The 20,924-nt window shown below is 37.9% G+C and overlaps 1 protein-coding gene and 1 long non-coding RNA gene across 2 annotated transcripts; one reads left to right on the forward strand and one right to left on the reverse strand.

The window, feature by feature from the left end:
* Positions 1–3,080: 3,080 nt before the first annotated feature.
* On the reverse strand, positions 3,081–14,908 carry LOC148347242 (5-hydroxytryptamine receptor 3A-like; the record flags this gene model as incomplete). Its single annotated transcript, XM_088324249.1, has 9 exons — positions 3,081–3,296; positions 3,363–3,442; positions 4,728–4,871; positions 6,299–6,509; positions 9,188–9,345; positions 11,831–12,000; positions 12,072–12,181; positions 14,592–14,636; positions 14,723–14,908. Coding segments are annotated over 9 exons (1,320 nt in total), but the record flags the coding sequence as incomplete, so codon positions are not given.
* A 2,499-nt stretch (positions 14,909–17,407) lies between these two features.
* Positions 17,408–17,908, forward strand: LOC148347243 (uncharacterized). The gene is made up of 2 exons (XR_015848172.1): positions 17,408–17,541; positions 17,879–17,908. It is a non-coding gene; the product is annotated as an uncharacterized LOC148347243 (long non-coding RNA).
* Positions 17,909–20,924: the final 3,016 nt, after the last annotated feature.

The following is a 20,924-nucleotide window of genomic DNA, read 5'->3' on the forward strand; positions in this document are numbered from 1 at the left end:
CCCTGTTTGAGGCTTGTATAAGTAACGTGTATTGTTTTGTACTAAAAAAACATTTAATAAAATAATATGCTCTATAAAGATAAATAAAATGAAGTTTAACTTACTTGTGGAAGATGGGCTTCAAGAGTTAGGCTACTTCCTCCTTTGTGGTAGAAGGTGGCCGAAAAAAAGCGATCCAACCATTTTCTCAACCGTATCAAGCTTTCTTATTCCACTTTCATTTCAAAAGAAACAACTCGCCTCTTCTTTACACTTTACACCAACCATATTGAATGGATGGACGAGATATTAAACAATGAAAACGTCAAAGTTCTTAGCGCGCTGGAGATACAGTATAAAATGTTTACACACGATCTAGGAAGTAGAAGCCGGATTTCTTCTTTGGGGTGGATGCTGGGTGACCTCTCAAGGCGGAAAGAAGCACTACAGTAATGTCCTCTACTCGGAAAAAGGCGCACACAACACAAATCTAATTTACAGCAATGTCCAGAGATTTTTCCACATCCCGGAAAAAATGATCGTGTCCACCTTTATGTGTAAGTCGAATGTTAATAAGTAGGGGAGTGTCTTAATTGAAATTAAAGAAAAAAAACTACACCCAAAATATTAATAAAATCTACACCTAAACAACAATACATGTTTCATTATGTAGATAATGAAGATTAATATACTCGTAGAAAAGCTAAAAATGCAACATGCAAATCATTTACTGTACCTTCCAGCAGTGCTTCGATGGCAGACACTCATATTTATATTTTCGAATTTCGGAATCGTTTCCCTCTTCGACTCAATCGCTAGTCACTTATTTTCACTTTCCCTACCCCTTATCACAGATTTCCTTGGGACTGTATGTTATTGGAAGAAAAAAAAAATAAAACAGACCAAATCTTAATAAAATGAGAGGTGGTCCCTTTCAAACAATGCCAGGACAGCGCCAATTGACTTAACAGGAAGAGATGACGCAGGGCATTAGTCGCCATCTACCGGTCACCAACCCTCCGTATTCAATAAAAATAAGGGAAATTATAGTTTGATTATAGTTTGAATGTGCCTTTATAATTTTATCCCCCAAAGCACCTTAACAAAGCCAAAGATTATATCCAGGTGCTGTTTGTATTCTTGAAACAATTGTATCCTCTTGGGGCCCCCTAACTATTAGTCAAGATGGCCTTCGCTTTAGTGCCAGGAAGTCTGCTCAAGAGCTTTCCTCCCTTTTTCTTTTACTACATTCCTTTCTTAACTAGCTTGAATTCACAGTGACGCATCGTACCTTTTGTGTTACAAAGTTTCACTTTCCTTACTGCTCATTCATTATAGTCACATGCCATCTAGCGACCAGCATTATTTGCTTCATTTAAACATGTGATTTCTGTCTAAACCGATCAGATTTGTCTCATGTATTCGAGTGATCTTGCTTAAGCCAATCAGAAGTGTTGTTTTATGCCTTTGTTTTCAATAAATGAGTCTCTAGCCACTGGGGGCACGTGATTCCTTCCTTAGCCGATCTTGGAAGCAGAACTTGGAATGACGCGCCTCTGAAAGAAGGGCTATCAAAAACCTAATTTCCGACTCAGAGTGTGTTTTCTTTATCCTAATACAATCTCAAGTTTTAACCTTGTCAAAATGTTGGGGGGAAAGTTAATGATTTTTAAAAAATGAACACAAAAAATAAAATGACGATGCTAAAAATGTTTATTTTATTACTGTTGTTTGCAATGCTAAGCTAATAACTGTACATTTAATTTTCATGTTATATCATTTTATTTTTTTATTGTTTTATTTATTTATAATTATAATATCCTCCTTTTTTATTTCCTTTTTTTTTAAATTCCATTATAATATTTGACAATATGTTTCTTTAATCTTTACCTCTCCACACTGCAAAAAGTTGTTGATGTCACAATAACAAAAATATATTACTATTGCTAATAATAATAATAATCAATAACTTTTTTCTTCATTTTTAGATGTTTTTATGTATTGTTATTTTATTTAATAATAATAATAATAATTTCCTTTGTATTGTCATTCTCTGTAATTTATTTACAATTATCATTATTATTGAATTTTATAAGGAAAAAAAACGTTTTTTTTTAAAAATAATTTGTACTTAATAATTTGCTTCTATTACTAATGCTGGAAATCCCAAAATGATAATTTTTTTTCATTCTTACGTATTCTTATATTTTAAACAATACAGTATACAGTATTCCTCATGTGACAGGTATTTGGAGATAATAGCGCCTCCTCTTGTAAACTTCAAATTACATCACAGGAACTAATTATTTAAAAAAATCAGGAAAAAAATAAATCAAAATGATTGTATTTAATCATTGTTTTTAGGCCATTTCATTATTTAACAATATTTTCCCTCGATGTTTTTTCTCTAGAATTAATTCTACTTTTTTCTTTAAATGTATTTGTTTATTATCCACGCATTTATTCTATCCATTTTTTAAAATATATTTATCGGTTGAAAATAAAATAGTAAAACATAAATTGTGAATGGCTATCGCTGTAAACTGCAATGAGATTTCTCTCGTTTGAAGAAGATAAATAATATATTCCAGTCTACTCAATTTATTTGGTCAAGTGGAAACCAAATAAATATTCAACTTTTTCTGAAAAGTATTTCAATTTATTTACTTTTATCATAAATATTTTAGATATTTTGTAAATATTTCTAAGTCAAGTTGTGTTCATTTGTTTTTGTTTTTTGTTTTTTTAAAATGTACTGTTTCCATTTATGCATTACTATTTTTATTTATGTATTTATTTATTCAAATGTGTTCGTTTTCTTTGGTTTATTATAATTATTTGTTTTTTTTGTTGTTTTTATTTTACAAATTATTGTTAGGAAAATAATTTCCTCTTTTATTTGTTATTGTTTTGTGTTTATAGAGTTTTTTTAGTATATATTTATTATATTTTTTAGGGTTCTTTTAGGTTCAAAACGGAACAATAAAACAGGTCTTTGTGGACAGGGCCGTCGACAGCAAAAAGATGGCTCATCTTTGCAGGGGATAAAGAATATATTTTATTTTTACGCTCATGATCAGCCAACAATGTTGCGAATGGCGTCAGATCCACTTGGAAAAGAGAATGGTCAAAAAGACGCTGACCACCGTCAGATAGAAAACGAAAAAAATCCTGTTGATCCGATTGGCCACGCGAGTCCAGTAACCCGACTGGGCTTTTTCGTTTTTGCTCTTGAGCAGAACGGTCAGCGTTTTTTCCATCTGCCGCAAGTCGTCCGACAGTTTCTCCAGCGCCTGGCAAAGGGTGCCGCTTTGATTCTTAGAAAAAGAATACGCCAAAAATAAAATAGATGGCAGGTTTATTTGGATATTATCCCAACTTACCTCTTTGGTTAGCTGTAAGAGCTCGGTCGGCGTTTCCGGCATGGAATAAAAGACTCCGTCCTGCGACCAAGCTTCGATTTCTGTAAGCAAATCGAGGACATTGCTCAAGCTGATTCCAAAGCTAATGCTAAAGTTAAAGCGAATGCTAAAGTTAGTCCTAAAGCTAACACTAAAGATTTCGCTGATGCTGATTATAATGCCAACAATAAAGCAAACGCTAAAGCTAACACTAGAGCAAATTGACACGAAAGATTATGCCAAAACTACCGAGCTAACACTAAAGCTAACACTAATACCAATGCTAATGTCAATTCTATCGCTAACACTGACACTAGAAGTGATGCTTAACCTACAGCTAAAGCTCACATATACGCTTATGGTACCAGTAAAGCTAACGCAAGTGCTGACACTAAAGCTAGTTCTAATAATAAATGTTGAGGTTATGCTAAAGCTAATACTAAAGTTTATGCTAAAGATAATGCTATAGCTCATGCTATCATTATCGATAATGCTATAGCTGACACAATTGTGATGCCAATGCTGATGTTAAAGCTGCCGCCAAAGCTTACGATAAAGCAGACACTAAATCTGATGCTAAAGCCCACGCCAATGTTATTGCTAAAATCAATGCTAAAGCTAATACTAAAAATTATGCTAAAGATAATGATAATGCCAACGATAAAGCAAACGCTCAAGCTAACACTAAAGCCTATGCTAATGCCATCCCTATAGCTTTCGCTCAAGATAACGCTTAAGCTGACACCAATGCTGACGCTAATATTGACTCTAAAGTTGAAGCTAAAACTACAGCTAAAGCTCAGTTAATGCTAAGTTAACACTAAAGCTAACTCTAATGCTGAAGCTCATGCTAATGCTAAATGTTAAGCTAAACAGAAACCTCATGCTAAAGATAATGCTCATGTTAACACTTTAGATAATGCTGAAGCCAACACCAATGCTGACGCCAATGCTGATGCCAGTGCTAACACTAAAGCTAACATAAAAGCTGACACCAAAGCTGACGCTAAAAGCTAACGCTAAGGCTAATGACAAAGCTAACAGTAAAGCAAATGCTATCGCTAAGGCCAATACTAGATCTAATGGCAATGCTTAAAACTGTTGCTAAAGTTTAGACTAAAGCTAACACTGACTTGAAAGCTAATGCTGAAACATTTTTTAAAGATAATGCTAAAGCTCACGCTAACTCTATGGATAAATTTAAAGCTAACGCCAATGCTGATACTTAAGTTAAACTCAAGCCAACGCTATAGACAACGCTTAAACTGACTTTAATGACTTTAAGCTAAACCTAATGCTAAAGCTAAAAACAAAGCCAAAACATAAAAACACCAGTCTTGTAACTACCGTTTTGGAATCCGGTTTTGGGTTTTCTGGTTTGTCTTCCCCCGTTGCCGCGGTTTTTGTCGTCCTTCTCCACGAGATGCATCACCAAAATTGTTTCTAGGAGGCTGAGGAGCATCAGCGCGAAGATGCCGATGCAGTAAACGGCTATATATGAAAAAAAGACATTTAAAGATCAGATACATTTTTTTTTACCGATACTATTAGTACTTATGGATAAGAAGGCACAATTTTTGTTTTCGGATTGGTATGATGATCCTTAACTCTACCACTAAGGGACATGAAATGACTGATTCAGCCACTAGAGGGCAGCAGATATTGATATCAAGTCCTGATAATAATAATAATAATAATAATACCTGTAAATATACAGTAATTACACATTGGCACTGACACTTATGGGCACCACCACACTGTACTTGCCCAAGACACACCACAAGTAATTGTGCCCCTAAGATCCTATATATATATATATATATATATATATATATATATATATATATATATATATATACGATATGCATAAAGGTCTTTACGTTTCTCATACCTTATTGTAAAATTGCCACAAGAGGGCATCAGATCCTGGTATCGGACACAGTCATGAGTTCCGGTACCTTTAAAATTAAAAATCTCAAAATAATACTGATGTTTGGCATCAATACCTGGCTTTCGAGCTTTTGATATATAAATGTATAGAATTAATATCGATAATAATGAAGAACATGTTTAATTTATATGAATTTAATCCTTTAAAAAATAAATTTAAAACAATAATAAAATAAGAGCGTTTATATAATTATAATAAAAATAAAAATGTACAAAATAAGAAATGTATACAATCATAATAATAGAAAAAAAATAAAAAATCAATGTTCAGATGCTGCACAATATATAAATACAATAACATAAATAATGTAATTTAATTAGTTTTATTACAGAACACAGCACTAATATTGGATGGAAAAAGACCAAACTTTTTGGAAATATCACATACAAATCTTAAACAGGATGTGAACGATAGACAAGATCCTAGGCCCGTCCCGACAAGGCTGAAATGTCAATCATTACGTTCGGGTTCCACCAGGAAAGGGCCAGGCTGGTCCAGGGTTTTCTCGCTGACGTTTTAATGTTTTTATTATCCACCTGTCATTGTTCTTTGTTTCTTTTTCTTTGCGGAGGACCCACGCAGCACAGCATGCACGCTTGTCAGCCCGTGTGCTCGGCGGCCCGTGAACGCTGCAGGGGGATGGGGGTGGTTTATATGGGAAGTGGCAAAGTCAGCCAAAATTACCCATCCTCCTTCGAGTTCTCAAAAATCAAGTATTAAAATTTGGGTTTGCTTCAGGCTCTGTCCCTCAAATCAAATTCAATTTCGGGCTGGTTTGGGCTTTGGGCCCAGGACAGGCTGGATTTTTTTAAGTGCCTGATCTTACCTCTAATGTGAACGTAGTCTGCTGCCACTTGGTGGTTCAAAGTGGGATTACAATCAAATCCTGTTTCTTTTTTCCTCCTAAACAAAACCTCAAAACATTCTATGACCTTTTTCTTTGTTTTAATGAAGAATGACATGTTACCTATGAGCGGGATGGAGTTTGAGGAGGAAGGCAGGATGTCGTTGAGGATGAGCTGCAGGACAGTGACGGCTAGCATGACGGTCACCTTGAAGCTCAACTTCTCGCCGCCGCAATCCGATATAAAAAACGACGCCAAATCCAAGGCCAAGAAGAAGAAGACGGGCAACAGGAAGTTGATGATGTACAAAATGGGCTTCCTCCGCATGCTGATCTGCAACCAGAACCGCAGATCAGAACCCAAAGTCCAAACGGTAATCCTCGAAATGTATTATTTTGAAACCTTATTGGAACAAAAATGCTAACATTGGTTTAAAAACCAAAAACACCATTTGTAACCAAAAACAAAACAAAACAAAAGCTAATCCAAAATAGGTCAAAATATCTTCAACGACTTCTATTATGGTTACATGAAATTGGGTTGTTTTCATGTCACATTTACATAGATTTTTAATGAAATAATTTATTTTGGGGGTAGGGGATATAATTTACATCTTGAAAACAACGATTTATTCCTTATTTTGATCAGATTTAGTTCTGTACATTTTTAAACTAACTCAGTTAAATCTAATCCAAAATGGGTCAAAATGTCTCCAACATCATCAACAGAACTGTAATGTTTACCAAAAAAAGTTTGATTATAATTGATATTTTGTAGATTTTGAATAAGACCAAAATGAAGCCCTCTCTCCCTGAATGTTTTTCTTTTAATTTGAAAGCAGAAAGCCAACTTTCAAACGACTGTGACGAAAAATAGGTCAAAAAGTCTCCTTGCCAGGCATTCTACTTATAAGCAGTTGTTGGGGCTGTGGTTTGTTAAGAAAAAAGTGGCAGAGAGCCACTAGGGGGCGCCTAAGAACTGCATGCAGTTCCAGAGCTGCTTGTACATGAGAGAAGAGGGTTTTCAACTTTGTTGGTAGTTGGTTGAAAGTAAAAAGCATAAATATTTGGGATTTTTTTTTTAATAAAAACATTTTTGGGGGTGATTTCATTTGATTTCCTTGTGGGGTGAAATGATCTTTTAATTTTTCTACGGGCAATTTTTAGACACTGTGAAAGAGTTGTAAATGTTTGTCTTCTCTTTCCAGAAGTCATTTACTTATTGTTCACACTTGTGCATGATAATCGCGCGTAAAAATGGATCTTGAGTTAAATTACGCGAGTTCATTTCTGCCTCTTACTTGAATAGACATTGTAAATATCCACATATTTATGTTTGAAATTTATTGGCTAACCAATGTGTCAATCATCGTTTGAATCAGTTACTAATGGCTCAAGATCTTTGATGCCAAAGTGGATCTTGTCCGTTTTTTCTGTAGAATCCCTCATAGGCTATCGCAGGAGAAAGACCATGAAAAAAAGCTCCCAATTGGTCGAGAGTGGGGCCAATCAAAAGCTTAGAGGCTAGCGGCAATTACAAAATCATCTTACGAGTTTTTTTTACTTTAAAAAGGGAAGGATGGAGTGTAACAATTAGACCAAGGATCGTCAAATGATGCAGAAATGCTTTCAGGTGGATTTTTTTGTTGGCAATACTCTGTGTTTTGGAGTAAACATTTTACAAGGTTGGATTCACTGGACTGTCATGAAGGTTACAAGAGCATGTTATTGGTGCGTTATACCGACTTAATAGTTTTCAGATATCTTGTTTCAGACTGATCGTGATGTTTCCGTGATGATTACATTTTAAAATGATATGCAGCAGGCTGCCGGGACTTTAAAGGGTTGATTGAGAAAACAGAAGAGGAAAAAAAGGGCTATCGGGAAAAAGACCCAGCTTATCGTGGTGCCGTCCCGTCGATAGTCCAAATACTCAACATCAAACAAATCATATAACCGGTTATTATAACAAGGTATTATATGTAAAATGAACACTCAATATGAAGTCAGATAATAAATGGAGGATTATAATTTCTCATCACACCATTTTATTCAGCATCATCACAAGACATGGGCGATTTTTGGAATTTTGGTATCATTCCAATCCAAGTAAATACCATACATGGTAGTATCAATGGATACCAATCCGATGCCGATATTTTTTGCATGGAAATTTCATGATCATTGAATATTTGAACCCTTCCCTCGTCTGAGTGACTTCATAATAACGATAAACACACAGTAAAGATTTTAGGCACTCAAAATATTTCATTTTTTATGTCATAACTATATTACAAACCTCAACAGTATTAAAAAATAGACATTTCAATTATAACTGTTTCAGAGCAAAAGCAGAGAGTCAAACCAAAAAACCAACCATGTAAGGAAAAAAATATATTGTGTATCAATGTCAACTAGAGAACTAAAATACCACCCATTGCACTAGATTTTCAAAATAAAGTCACTAATGCAATTTAGGTTTTGTCTCTCGTTGGCTCTGTTGCAATAGTAACAACAGTAACATGTTTACATTTATAATTGTAGCTCGTTGCTCTTTGGAGGGTAAGCTTTTTTTTTCATATGTTTATGTAAATGTGTGGTGTTGCCACAGTAAGAGACCACGTTACCAGACAAATTGTACCTGGAATTTTCCTTTTCTGTAGGTAAAAATAAAGTCCACACTGTGCTGCACTTCCTGTTTGCCTCTGTCATTTTGGCCTTCAGATAAGGGCGGGTGCATAGATTTGCACTTCACTAATGCCTCGCAGGCAGGATGCAGCAGCAGGCCAGGTAGGGGGAAAGTACTAAAATTGTGCCTGTTCGTCTCGACTCAAGTATAATTTTTGAGAGTGGGCGAGAGAGAGAAGGGCTGCGCTATCTAGATAGTTAAGCACCACTTTGGGGAAATTTTTGGAGGAGTTAAGTATCGACCCCAGAACAATAGTATCATTCCGATAATATTGATATTGGAATCATTCCGCCCGCCCCGGATAATCACACACAATTTCCCACCGTGTAGATGATGACGTCCTGGTGGTTGGGGCTACTGGCCGGGATGGAAGTGACTTCAAGTTTGAGGAAGATCCACTCAAACTGGGTTGGCATCAAATCTCGCGACCACTCGGTAGCCTGGGAGGAGTTGTTACTAGGCTGCAGGCGGAGGTCCTTAGCTGGGGGGGATAGAAAAAGACAGTGCCTAGCAAAAGTATTGACCCCCGTAAGAACTTTTTGTCATATCGCCACATTTCGGGCTTCAAACTTCAACGTAAAAAACTGAAAATATTTGATAAGAATTAACAACATGTGAGACACAAGAACGAAGTGGATACAAATTATTTCAACATTTTATATTATACATAGAACGAAAAAAACACAAAAGTAGGTGTTGCAAAAATATTGGCCCCTTGGTATCTCAGCTTAGCAAACTGATTTCAGAAGTTCCTTGATTACTTCTGAATGGTCCAATGTTGACCTAAATGACTAACAATGACAAACAGAGTGTTTTAAGTCTTAGTTGACTGTCCGTGCTCTGTGATGGGATCAAAGACAAAATACAGCATTCGGAATACCAGAGAACACACCAAGCATGTCCGGGAAAATGTTGTGGAAAAGTTCAAAGGAGGAATGCAATATTTACACATCTCCCGGAGCACTGTGCAAGAAATAATATCAAAATGGAGAGAGCATCAAACTAACTGACCAAAACCTGCCCGTCCCTCCAAAGGATAGAGTCTAAACCCTCTGTCCAAACAAGGAGAAAACCAGTCAGAGAAGCAACCAAGAGGCCTATGATCACATTGGATGACCTGCATGCACACAGAGCTGATGTGTGACAATCTGTGTATAAGACAACTTTAAGTCGTACTCTGCATAAATCTGCTCTTTATAGAAGGTAGTCCTTTCTGAATACTATAAAAAAGCCAATTTGGCATTTGCAAGAAGCCACATGGGAGACACAAATAACAAGTGGTACAAGGTGCTTGGGTCAGATGAGAACAAATGAAACCTTTTGGGCTCAATGCAAAGTCGTTACGTTTGACATAAGAGCAATGCTGCATATCACCCTGAAAACACCATGCCCACCGTCAAACATGGTGGTAGCAGTATCGTGCTCTGGCGTTGCTTTTCTTCAACAGGGTCCCGGGAGATTGTTAGAGGTGATGGGAAGATGGATGGAGCCAAATACAGGGCAATTCTGGCAGAAAATCTGTAGGAATCTGCTAGAGACCTGAAAATTGGGCACGGTTTCACCTTCCAAAAGAACAATGACCCTAAAAATGACAATGGAATGGTTCAGAACTAAGAATAAAAGGTGTGAGAATGGCCGAGGCAAAGTCCAGACCTCAATCCTATAGTGCAGGGGTTTGGGAACCTTTTTGACCCAAAGAGCCATAAAAGCAAAACATTTAAAACCTTTTTTTAATAAGAGCCACACCATATCTATAAGAGCAAACTTTAGCAAAACCGCCAAACCAGCTCTCCCTAAAAAACAACTAATTCTCAACGGCATTTTATTTCACTGTGTGTTATTTGACAGTTTGATCAAATAAATATGTAGTAATAATAATAACAGAGCCTGTGTCTTGTATCAATATAAATATATCAGTTAGAATTTGTCTCTCCACCAGATACTTTACTGTTTTAAGGCTCATTTTGGCTGTCATGTTTGTCCTAAATAATGGTTTCAAAATAAGGTGCAAGCAAAGTTCTTTTGTAAAAATGTCACAGAATACTGCAAACGATAAGAACATTGTCGTATTTACCTTCAGCGCGGACTGCACTGAGTGAGAGGGAAGGGAGTGCCCAGGGCTGTGTGCATAGATCCGCCCACCTCTACCGCTCACCCAATCAAATTACTCTCAGTGGTTTGCTGGCGTTTTTTCGGGTGTTCGCATTTTGTTCTGCGATTCTTCATCATAAAGTATTTCAACAGTGAACATACATAGTTTAATGAGCTTATATTTAAAGGTTTTTTTAGCGACTTTCTGCCAAAATGGGAGATGGTGGTGTTGCACCCGATCTATAAACTGTGGTCAAAAATGTGCCCTATATATATATACTGGACTGAACAGGGAGCCAATTCAGTGTTGTTTCAGCTTCGCTTTTACCAAAATCAGGTTTTAACCATCCGACTTAGGCAACAGAATCACGTCAAATTTTATCCCTGAGCCACATGTACTCAAAAAGAGCCATATATGACTCGAGAGACATAGATCCACCCCTGCTACAGAGCATTTCTGGGAAGATTTGAAAAAATACTGAGCACAAACGATCACCATCCAACTTTAAGGAACTTGAGAAGTTCTGTAAGGAAGAATGGGCCAAAATATCTGTTTTAAGATGTGAAAAACCTTTAGAGACATACCCAAAAAGACTTGTGGCTGTAACTGCTGAAACAGGAGGTTGTACAAAGTATTAACTCAAAGGGGGCCAGAATTTTTGCAACACCTACTTTTCAATGTTTTTATTCGTAAGTACAATATAAAATGTTGAATAAATTTGTTTTCTTTTCACGATTATGTCCCGCATGTCGTTGATTCTTCGAGTTTTTTTTATCTCCAGGTCTGAAACCTGCAATGTGGCAAATAGTCAGAAAGTTCTCAGGGGGGGCAATACTTTTGCAAGGCACTGTATGAGGAGAAAAGCTGAGCTCACCTGAGTGTATGATGGACTTGAAGGTGAGGTTGCATCTCTGCGTGTCGAAGGGGAAGCTATAAATGTTCATGCGGCACATGCTGAAAAGAACTTGGTCGTTGGTCACCTCCACCAGACCGTCGGCGCCGATGCTCAGGTACACGTTGGGGGGGGCTTTGTCCTTCTCCGCCCTGCCCCCAGAAAGGGTTCCTTATTTAATATCGGGGGTTGCAACCAGGAGGACAACGGGGCCCCCACTCACATCTCCTCGATGGTGAGGTCGGGCTTCCACAAGATGCCCACCGGGAGGGACACGTTGGCGATTCCGCAAAAATCTTGGGGGTCCCAAGAGATGTGTTCGTTGTACCAGCTCTGGGGAAAAAAAAGGGATTTCATGCAGAGGATAAAGAATGCATGACTTTTGTCATGAAGTTTTTTGCCAAAATGAGAAAAAATGTCAGGACTAGAACGGAGACAGGACCCACTTGCGTTGCGATTCTCACAAGTTTTATTGGAAGAAAGAGAAAGGGTTGCGCCCACGATCCGGTGATTGCTGGACACGGAAAGCAGGTCGCTCTGAACACGGAAGTGGCTCTTCCGTGGCGAGCGATGGCGGGAACGGAAAATGGTTCAGTAGCCAGGACAGGAGAGCAAAAACGTGGTCGGGGTTGGAAGCGAGACGTAAGCCAGGAAAGGAGAGTAGACCTGGTCGGGGACAAAAAGAAGTCGAAAGCGGGGACGGGAGAGTAGACGTGGTCAGGATCAAAAACGGGTCGAAGCCGGGGGACAGACGGAGCAAAAACAGTTGGGAGTCAGGGTCAAAAACGGCTTGCCTAGAGTTAACTGAGGTTCACAGATGGACTGACAAAAGGGGAAAAATAGGAGTGGGTATAAATAGGGACAGGGAGCCAATCAGAGTCCGAGGCAGTTGGCACCAAAGGAGCGGGCATAGGTGATTCACATTGGTAATCATGACAAAAAAGGTAATTTGGTTTTGTTTGAAGGGACAGTGTGCAATATTTGGTGCCTCCTAGTGGTGCAACACAACTTTCATTTCGTAAAGAAAAAACCTTAATTTGAATATTAGGCAAAACTACATTAACTAGTAGTGTTAGTATTTATGTAAAAAAAATCATAAGTCGAGAAATTTGTATCTCTTTTGCGTAGTAGAATCCATGCCGAGAAGTCGCTGCCATGTTTGTCTGTCATCTTGCTGCCTCGCTGTGCCTTTGGCACTGGTTTACTTTTGCGTTAGACAGTGCCATCCAGTAGTCAATATTACACACTGGGGCTTGAAAGACTTTTAGAACCATCAGGAAATAATTAAGTAATCATTTCTCAAACTAATCTTCTCTTGTTCTTTTACTAAAAATGATAGATAAATGTACAAAATTAGAAAAAAAAATGTTTTAATGGATTCTATATACATGTTTTTGGATTTTTTTTGTTCAGTATTTCAATTTTAAAAATGTATTTAGGGACAGTATTTATTTTTTTTTAATTAAAAAAATAAATAAATATATATATATATATATATATATATATATATATATATATATATATATATATATATATGTGTGTGTGTGTGTGTGTGTGTGTGTGTGTGTGTGTGTGTGTGTGCGTGTACTTTGGGGGGGTCAAAAAATAATAAATACACAAAAAATGTTTTAATGGATTACATATACGATATCTATATTTTTAATTCTTTTGTTAAAAAGAATTGATAAAATATACACTAAAATAAAAAAAGTATAAAAATATATAGTGTTTAAAATATATTTTGTCTGAAATTGTCACGGTTGCCATGGCACCCAATTGGCCCCGCCCGTGTGTCACGGTTGCCATGGCGCCCAATTGGCCCCGCCCGTGTGGCGCCAGCTGCAACTTGTTGATGGGGTGGCTCCCTGTCAGTATTTAAACTCTGTCCTGTCAGTCCCCTTTTGTCGGTCTGAATCTCTGTTTTTACACGGCAAGCCCTTTTTCGCATTCCTTGTTTTTTTGCTCCTGTTTGTCTCCCGTTACGATCTGTTTTGATCTCGACCACGTCTGTTCTCCTCTCCTGGCTTTCGACTTGTTTCCGATCCCGATCACGTTTTTTGCCTTTCTATCCCGGCTACTGACCCGTTTTTTCCATTCCCGATGCCGCCATCGCTCGCCACGGAAGTCCCACTTCCGCGTTCAGAGCGACCTGCTCCCTGCGACCAGGGATCACCGGATCACGTGTGCACTCCTTTCCCTTCTTCCCAATAAAACTGTGAGAACCGTTACGCGAGTGGGTCCTGTTTCCGTTCTGGTCCTGACAAAAAAAGTTAATAATAATATAAAATAAAAGAAATGTTGTAGTGGATTGTATATAATTTTCACTCATTATGTTGAAAATATTAAATTGGAAATAATTCCATAAGTGCATACATTCCTTTTTCATTAATGTTGTTGAATATAATAGATGAAAATGTAAAATTTAAAAAAATGTTTGATTGAACATGATATATATATATTTTTTTAACTTTGAATAGAAATATTCTCATTATATAGTTAATATGCAATGTAATATAGTAAAATTGTGTAAAATTTCCATCAGTGGTTAGCACTAAGCAAGCTAGCATGATAAGAGAAAAACAACAAATGAATCCATTAGCCTGTCTATGAATTGTATTTCGTTTTTAGCGTAAAGCTAGCTAGTTTTAGCGTTTTAAGAGAAAAACTGCATAATAAACCCATTAGGCTGCCTATTAAATCTTATATTAGCATCAAGCTGGCATTTCCTCAAAGGAGAACTCACTGTGACAGTCCAGACGTAAGGAACAAACTTCTGCTCTTTCTCCACCTGTAATATAGATATCTCATTTGCACGAATGGTCTTTTTATTGACATTTTAATGGAAATCATGGGACATTATTCGGATCAATTTACCACGTTGAGGATCGCGTACAGCAGAACCTCGAGGGACACAATAGTGGGCCTCTTGTAGTACTTGACGGGCCGGGTCATGGAGAAAAGCTCGTTGGACCGAGTCAGGCGCAGATGGTTCAGGACGTCCTGGTAACTGCAATTGGCAGGTTCTGAGGACACCCCGGCTGTTGAAATCAGAAGCAGAAACCGTTATTTTCTGATAGATGGCAAAAGGATTGTCTCTTAAGTGGTCCAGGGTCTGGAGTGACAAAGCTTCCCCATATGATTGTCGCTTTTCTTTTAGGATTTTTCTCATTTATCTCAATAGTTCTCCGCTAATGTCCTCATTTCACAATTTCTAAATGGTGAACGTTAACCTTGTTTTTGTGACTTGAATTAGCCGTCCACTCATTTTGCAGCTTCACCACATTTGCCAAATTTGTCCATTAGGAGATAATGGCTCCCGGTCTGCGGTTTCATTACCCCGAAATGACTCATGTTGTCGCTCAATTGCTTTAGAACACAGTACACTTGTTTTGTTTCTTGTAGGACTATTTAAGTCGATTTTGTATTCCAAAAATTAAATGTATATGGTGTGGGTGTGACCACGTAATTAGAACTTGACAGTCAAAAAACTTTTTGACATTTTGTCCTTTTTGGGAACGGCATTCTGATATAGAATACATTTGCTTGATTTAAGCCTTATTTCTAGTCACTAAACAATAAAGTGTTACTTAAAATGAGAAAATATTTTAGTTCTTGTGGTAGGTGACGGATAATTCTGCTTATTTGAAATGTTTTTCTTATTTTACAATATTTTCCAACGCAATTCTCAAGCAAAACAAAAACAAAAAAATCTAATCACATAAATCGGCTATTTTTAAATTTAATTTCAATCCATTAATATTTTTTAGGGTAAAAAGTCTTTATTGAATAATATTTGTCCATGTCCTTGTCCAGGAATATTAAATACAAATATTGAAGTAGATACACCAACTTCTTTATTTTTTACATTTTATTTTTAAGAACTTAATATTTTCTTTACCTTACAATATTTGTCAACTTATTTTTCCAAAAGATAAAAACATCAGTTTAAATATATCACCTTTTTAACATTTATTTATTATTATTTAAAATTTAAAAAGCAAATGTTTCATTTTACTTTACAATATTTGTGAATATGTTTTGCAGTAAAATAAAAACCTATAACATTAGAAAAATCAACCGATTTTTGCTCCCATTATACATCCATTATCTGCACCGCTTATCAGTAGGGTCGCGGGAGTGCTGGAGCCAATCCCAGCTGTCTTCCGGCAGTGGGCAGGGGACATCCTGAACTGGTTGCCAGCCAGTCGCAGGGCACACAGGGACATATTACTCATTCGCTCTGGTACACCTAGGAACATTTTGGGCAGGCCAATTAACCTGAGATGCATGTTTCTGGAATGTGGGAGGAAACCGGAGTGCCCGGAGGAAACCCACGCAAGCACGGGGAGAACATGCAAACTCCACACAGGAAGGTTCGATCTCAGTGCTCTCAATCACCCTTTGTCAGTCCATCAACGAACCTCTGCATCCGCAAGCCGTGTGTTTTGACTCTGTCTGGTATCCTGCTTGTGTATCCTGTCCGGTATCGATCCCGGCTTTCTTGTCCTGTGTGATACCTTGCTACAAGCTCCAGTATTGGGTATCATTCTCGTCTATCTCGTCCTGTTTGATATCGGTCTCTAGTCTCCAGTGTCTGGTATCGTTCCCGTCTATCTCGTCCTGTTTGATATCGGACTCCAGTGTCTGGTATCGATCCCGTCTGTTTCACCCTGTCTAAAACCTTGCTACGATCTCCAGTAGCGGGTATCGTCCCTGTCTATTTCGTCCTGTTTGATATCGAACTCCAGTCTCCGGTGTCTGGTATCGATCCCGTCGGTCTCGTCCTGTCTATATGTCTCCTGTATCTGATATCAATCCTGCCTGTCCCGTCCTGTCCAGTATCGACCCCATCTGTCCGGTATCTGCTCGTGTAACTGGTATCGATCTCGTCGGCCTCTGGCTTCCTGTTGTTCCACGCCAGACTTTGCCTTACTTCTTCCGCTCAGCGGTGGTTAGCGCGTGTGCGGCACAGTTCTGAGATCATGGGTTCAAATCCAGCTACCAACCTTCCTGTGTGGAGTTTGCATGTTCTCCCCATGCTTGCGTGGGTTTCCTCCGCGCACTCTGGTTTCCTCCCACATTCCAAAAACATGCATGTCAGATTAATTGGCCGGTCCAAATTGTCCCTAGGTGTGGATGAGCGAGTGAATTGTCTGTCCCTGTGTGCCCTGCGACTGGCTGGCAACCAGTTCAGGGTGTCCCCTGCCCAAGGATAGCTGGGATGGGCTCCGGCACCCTCGCGACCCTACTGAGGATAAGCGGTGCAGATAATGGATGGATATATCTATGTAACGGGTGTAATAATAACTTTTGTTTTATTGAAATTCCTGCTGAAATATGTGTATAGTTTTTGGTAAATGTCCTGCAATGCTGAGTCCAACAGTGCCATCTGCTGGTATGGGGTGGGGTCTGGTTTTGGCTTCTAACATGTGACCAGGAGGCGGGGTTTGTTGTTAGTCTTACCAGAGAGAACTACAAAGGTAAGACATATCTTTTGGTGCTCCACAAAAGAAGTTAATTTTAAACATTATAACCCCAGCTGACAAATCAAATAGTAATGTGATTGATATTGTCAAGCTGTTTACGTTTATTTTCGTTTTGTTTCTGTTTTACTAAATATTAATTCCCCTTGTAGAGATCAAAGAGATCAGACCCAGCAGAAAAAGCTAATGTTGTGACTCATCCATTTGCAGGTAAATTGTACCCATTTTTATACTCATTATTGTTTTTATTCCTATTTTCTCATATACATTAAAAAAGGATGATGTTGGTTAAAATTCAGACTAAAGAAAAACATGTTGAATTCATTGTAAACATTAAAAATCCACTATATGATCTCTTGTTAAAAGTATCTTGTTAAAATGTAAAGATGTAAAAATGTATTGTGATATTCTAAAATGTATTTTCTGTAAAGTGAAAAGAAAGCTCTTTGATATGCTTTGTTGTTAGTCTTACCAGAGAGAACTACAAAGAGATCAAAGAGATCAGACCCAGCAGAAAAAGCTAATGTTGTGACTCATCCATTTGCAGAAACTGTAATAATAAAAACCTCATCATCCAGTCCAGCGTGAATGTGGATCTTTGGTGGGACACGTACACCGCGGTTACATCTATATATATATATATATATATATATATATATATATATATATATATATATATATATATATAGATATATATATAGATATAGATAGATAGATAGATAGATAGATAGATAGATAGATAGATAGATAGATAGATAAATATATTTATTTTTTTTGTTTAACAATATTTTTAATCCTCTTTTTCCAGGTAAATAAAAAGTAGATTGAACAAATCAACTCATTTTTAATATTTTAAAAAAGTATTAGAAACGTAACATAAAAATATTTAACGTTGGATCCCTTAACCACTGGGGTCGTAGGGGCACCATTTCCTGTAGTGTGTCATGGGCAAGCACAACATGGTGGCACCTATCCCTCTCACAGGCCAACGTATGTTTTCACCCGGTTTCGAACCAGGGACGTATCCTGGGACTTTTTGACTCTTAGGTGAATGTGCTATACATTTGTCTTTTTTATTCTAAAACATTTTTTCAACTATTTTTTTAAATAAAATCTACATAAAAATCATCATATAATATAAATCAGTTCATTTTTCGTAATCGTATTTCACTTCTATTTGACTGTGATTTTATTAAGGATAGTTTCTTGATGACAGCATCTCATTTGAGAACATTTTTTTTGATAAAAAAAAGGAAAATACTCAACATTACATTTAAAAGAATTCTATACAGTTAATTTCCTTCAATGTGAGACTCAAAGGCAACAATATGGCTTTTAATATCCAAAAATATGAAATAAACGTTTCTCACCAGAGAAGACGAGGACGCAAACGAGAGCGGCGAACATAATGAAGTCTTGACGGAGCACTAAGGGGCGATTTCCTCGCCTCCCCTTATAAAGTACGTACATCTTTACGAGCACTTGCGGTCAGTGGCTGTTTTAGGCATGGGCGAGGCGGGCAGCCCCCTTTTTTGACCATGACACATAGGGGGCAGCACGAGATTTTACAAAAAAATAAAAAACAATTACCGTAAATTCCGGACTATAGAGCGCACCTGATTATAAGCCGCATCCACCACATTTTAAGAGGAAAACTGCTTTTATACTTACACAAGCCGCACCTGTATATAAGCCACATGCGCCCATATTATAACATGCAACACAATCACAAAAGTAACCCAAACTCAGCTTTATGTCCCGCGATTGTAACTGAATATAAGGTATACAGTCCAAAAAACCACAGCCAGGTAAATGAACGGAAAATGATACCGGTACTTAAGGTTTGATGCAGACCTGCAGAGTCCGGGTCCCGTTGAAAGTAATCCAAGGAAAAAAAGTCTATATTTCCAAAGGTAAGGATGGGAAAAATACATATCCACTATTGTCTGCTGTGTCCACAAACACGTCTCACCTTTACTCCACTTCCCGTCAGCCCCCGTTGTTTTCGCCCCTTCTTTTTGATTCGCCCGTGGAAAACATATCAGAATAAGTCTCTAAAATAAATACATTACAAAAATATACAGTTGCAAATACATATTATACATGGTTAAACATATTTACAAAGAAAGACGGTACACCGAGAGAGTTTTCAAAGCTTTAATAATAATAATATAACTTTCATCCCAAACCGTGACTGTGACAGGTAGCAACACGCTATTACCAACACGCTCGCAAAACAGTAAACGGGTCCGTTAAAAAAATATACCGTACTTTTAAAAATCTCGGTAAACCGTCCTCATCTTCCTCCTTATAACTGACGCCATCAAAGTCGTCTTCCTCAGTATCGAAAAGAAACTTTGTCATGTAGACGTCGTCCCACAGCTCCCGTATTCCAAAAACATATTCCAAAACACGCTAGCAACACGCTCGCAAAATAAAGTTTACGCGCAATAGCTCTGTTTCCTTCTTTATCGGATTGCTCGATTGCTTTTAGCTTGAAAGCTGCGCCATGTGCCTTTCTTTTTGCAATTTGCATGATGAGGGTAAGTTTACGCTAATTTAATTTGTGCACAAACTAAGAAGCTGCAGTCTTCCTCGGCGTATATATTCCAGCGGTCTAAATCTTACCTTTTGTACTCGAGCGCCGTTGGCGGCCTTTAGAAAAATTACATAAATTGGCCGCATCACTGAATAAGCCGCAGGGTTGAACGTTTGGGAAAAAAGTAGCGGCTTATAGTCCGGAATTTACGGTACAATAAATGACCTGCGTCTTGTCAAATAGGCGCCCCTTTGTTGCAGCTTTGACCGCCCTGCTTGCTGCGAAGGTGTGCAGAAAGACAGAGGCTGAGACGAGGAGACCCGTAGGGGAGGGATGAGGTGGGGGACACTTCACTTTTGACTGGGGGAGGGGGAAGATTCTCTGTATTACTGCTATACGCTTGGAGGTGGTCTCACCCAGGGAGTCATTTAGTGTAGAACCGCTACTGCTTGCGGTTGCACTAATGTGACGAGATGTTTTTCTGATAAAAATCGAAGCGAGCGGACATAGTTAACAAACATACATGAATATTTGATCGCGTGTGTTATAAAAATGCTGATAATATTTAGTTATTTCGCATACGCTGCAGACATTATCTTAGTATAGGAAATTTGATTTTTTAAAATAGTAGAAAATTCAACTATGGTGATAAACAAAAATATTGGGAATAATTCCTCCTATTATCGAAATAGTATAAATTTGCGTTTAAAATCTATCAATGAAAACTAATAGAATACATTAAGCCATTCTGATCAACACATCATCGTTCTGTCACGACCAGAATGGAAATAGGACCCAGATGCGTAACGTTAATCACCAGTTTATTGAGATATACAAGAGAGGCAGCCCCCACGAGCCGGTGCTCGCTGGACGCGGGAAGTAGGCCGCTCACAGAATCAGAACGTGTTCCGAATGCGGAAGTGCATCTTCCGGAGCGGGAGATCGTAGTGTAGGAGATAGAAAAACAGGTCGTTAGTCGGGACGGGAGATCGAAACATGGTCGGGGTCAAAAAACGGGTCGTAGCCAGAGACAAACAAGGAGATCAGGAACAGA

The sequence above is a fragment of the Urocampus carinirostris genome, chromosome 19 (assembly GCF_059441175.1).
Source record: "Urocampus carinirostris isolate Australia breed hairy pipefish chromosome 19, RoL_Ucar_1.0, whole genome shotgun sequence".
NCBI classification, from domain to species: domain Eukaryota; kingdom Metazoa; phylum Chordata; class Actinopteri; order Syngnathiformes; family Syngnathidae; genus Urocampus; species Urocampus carinirostris.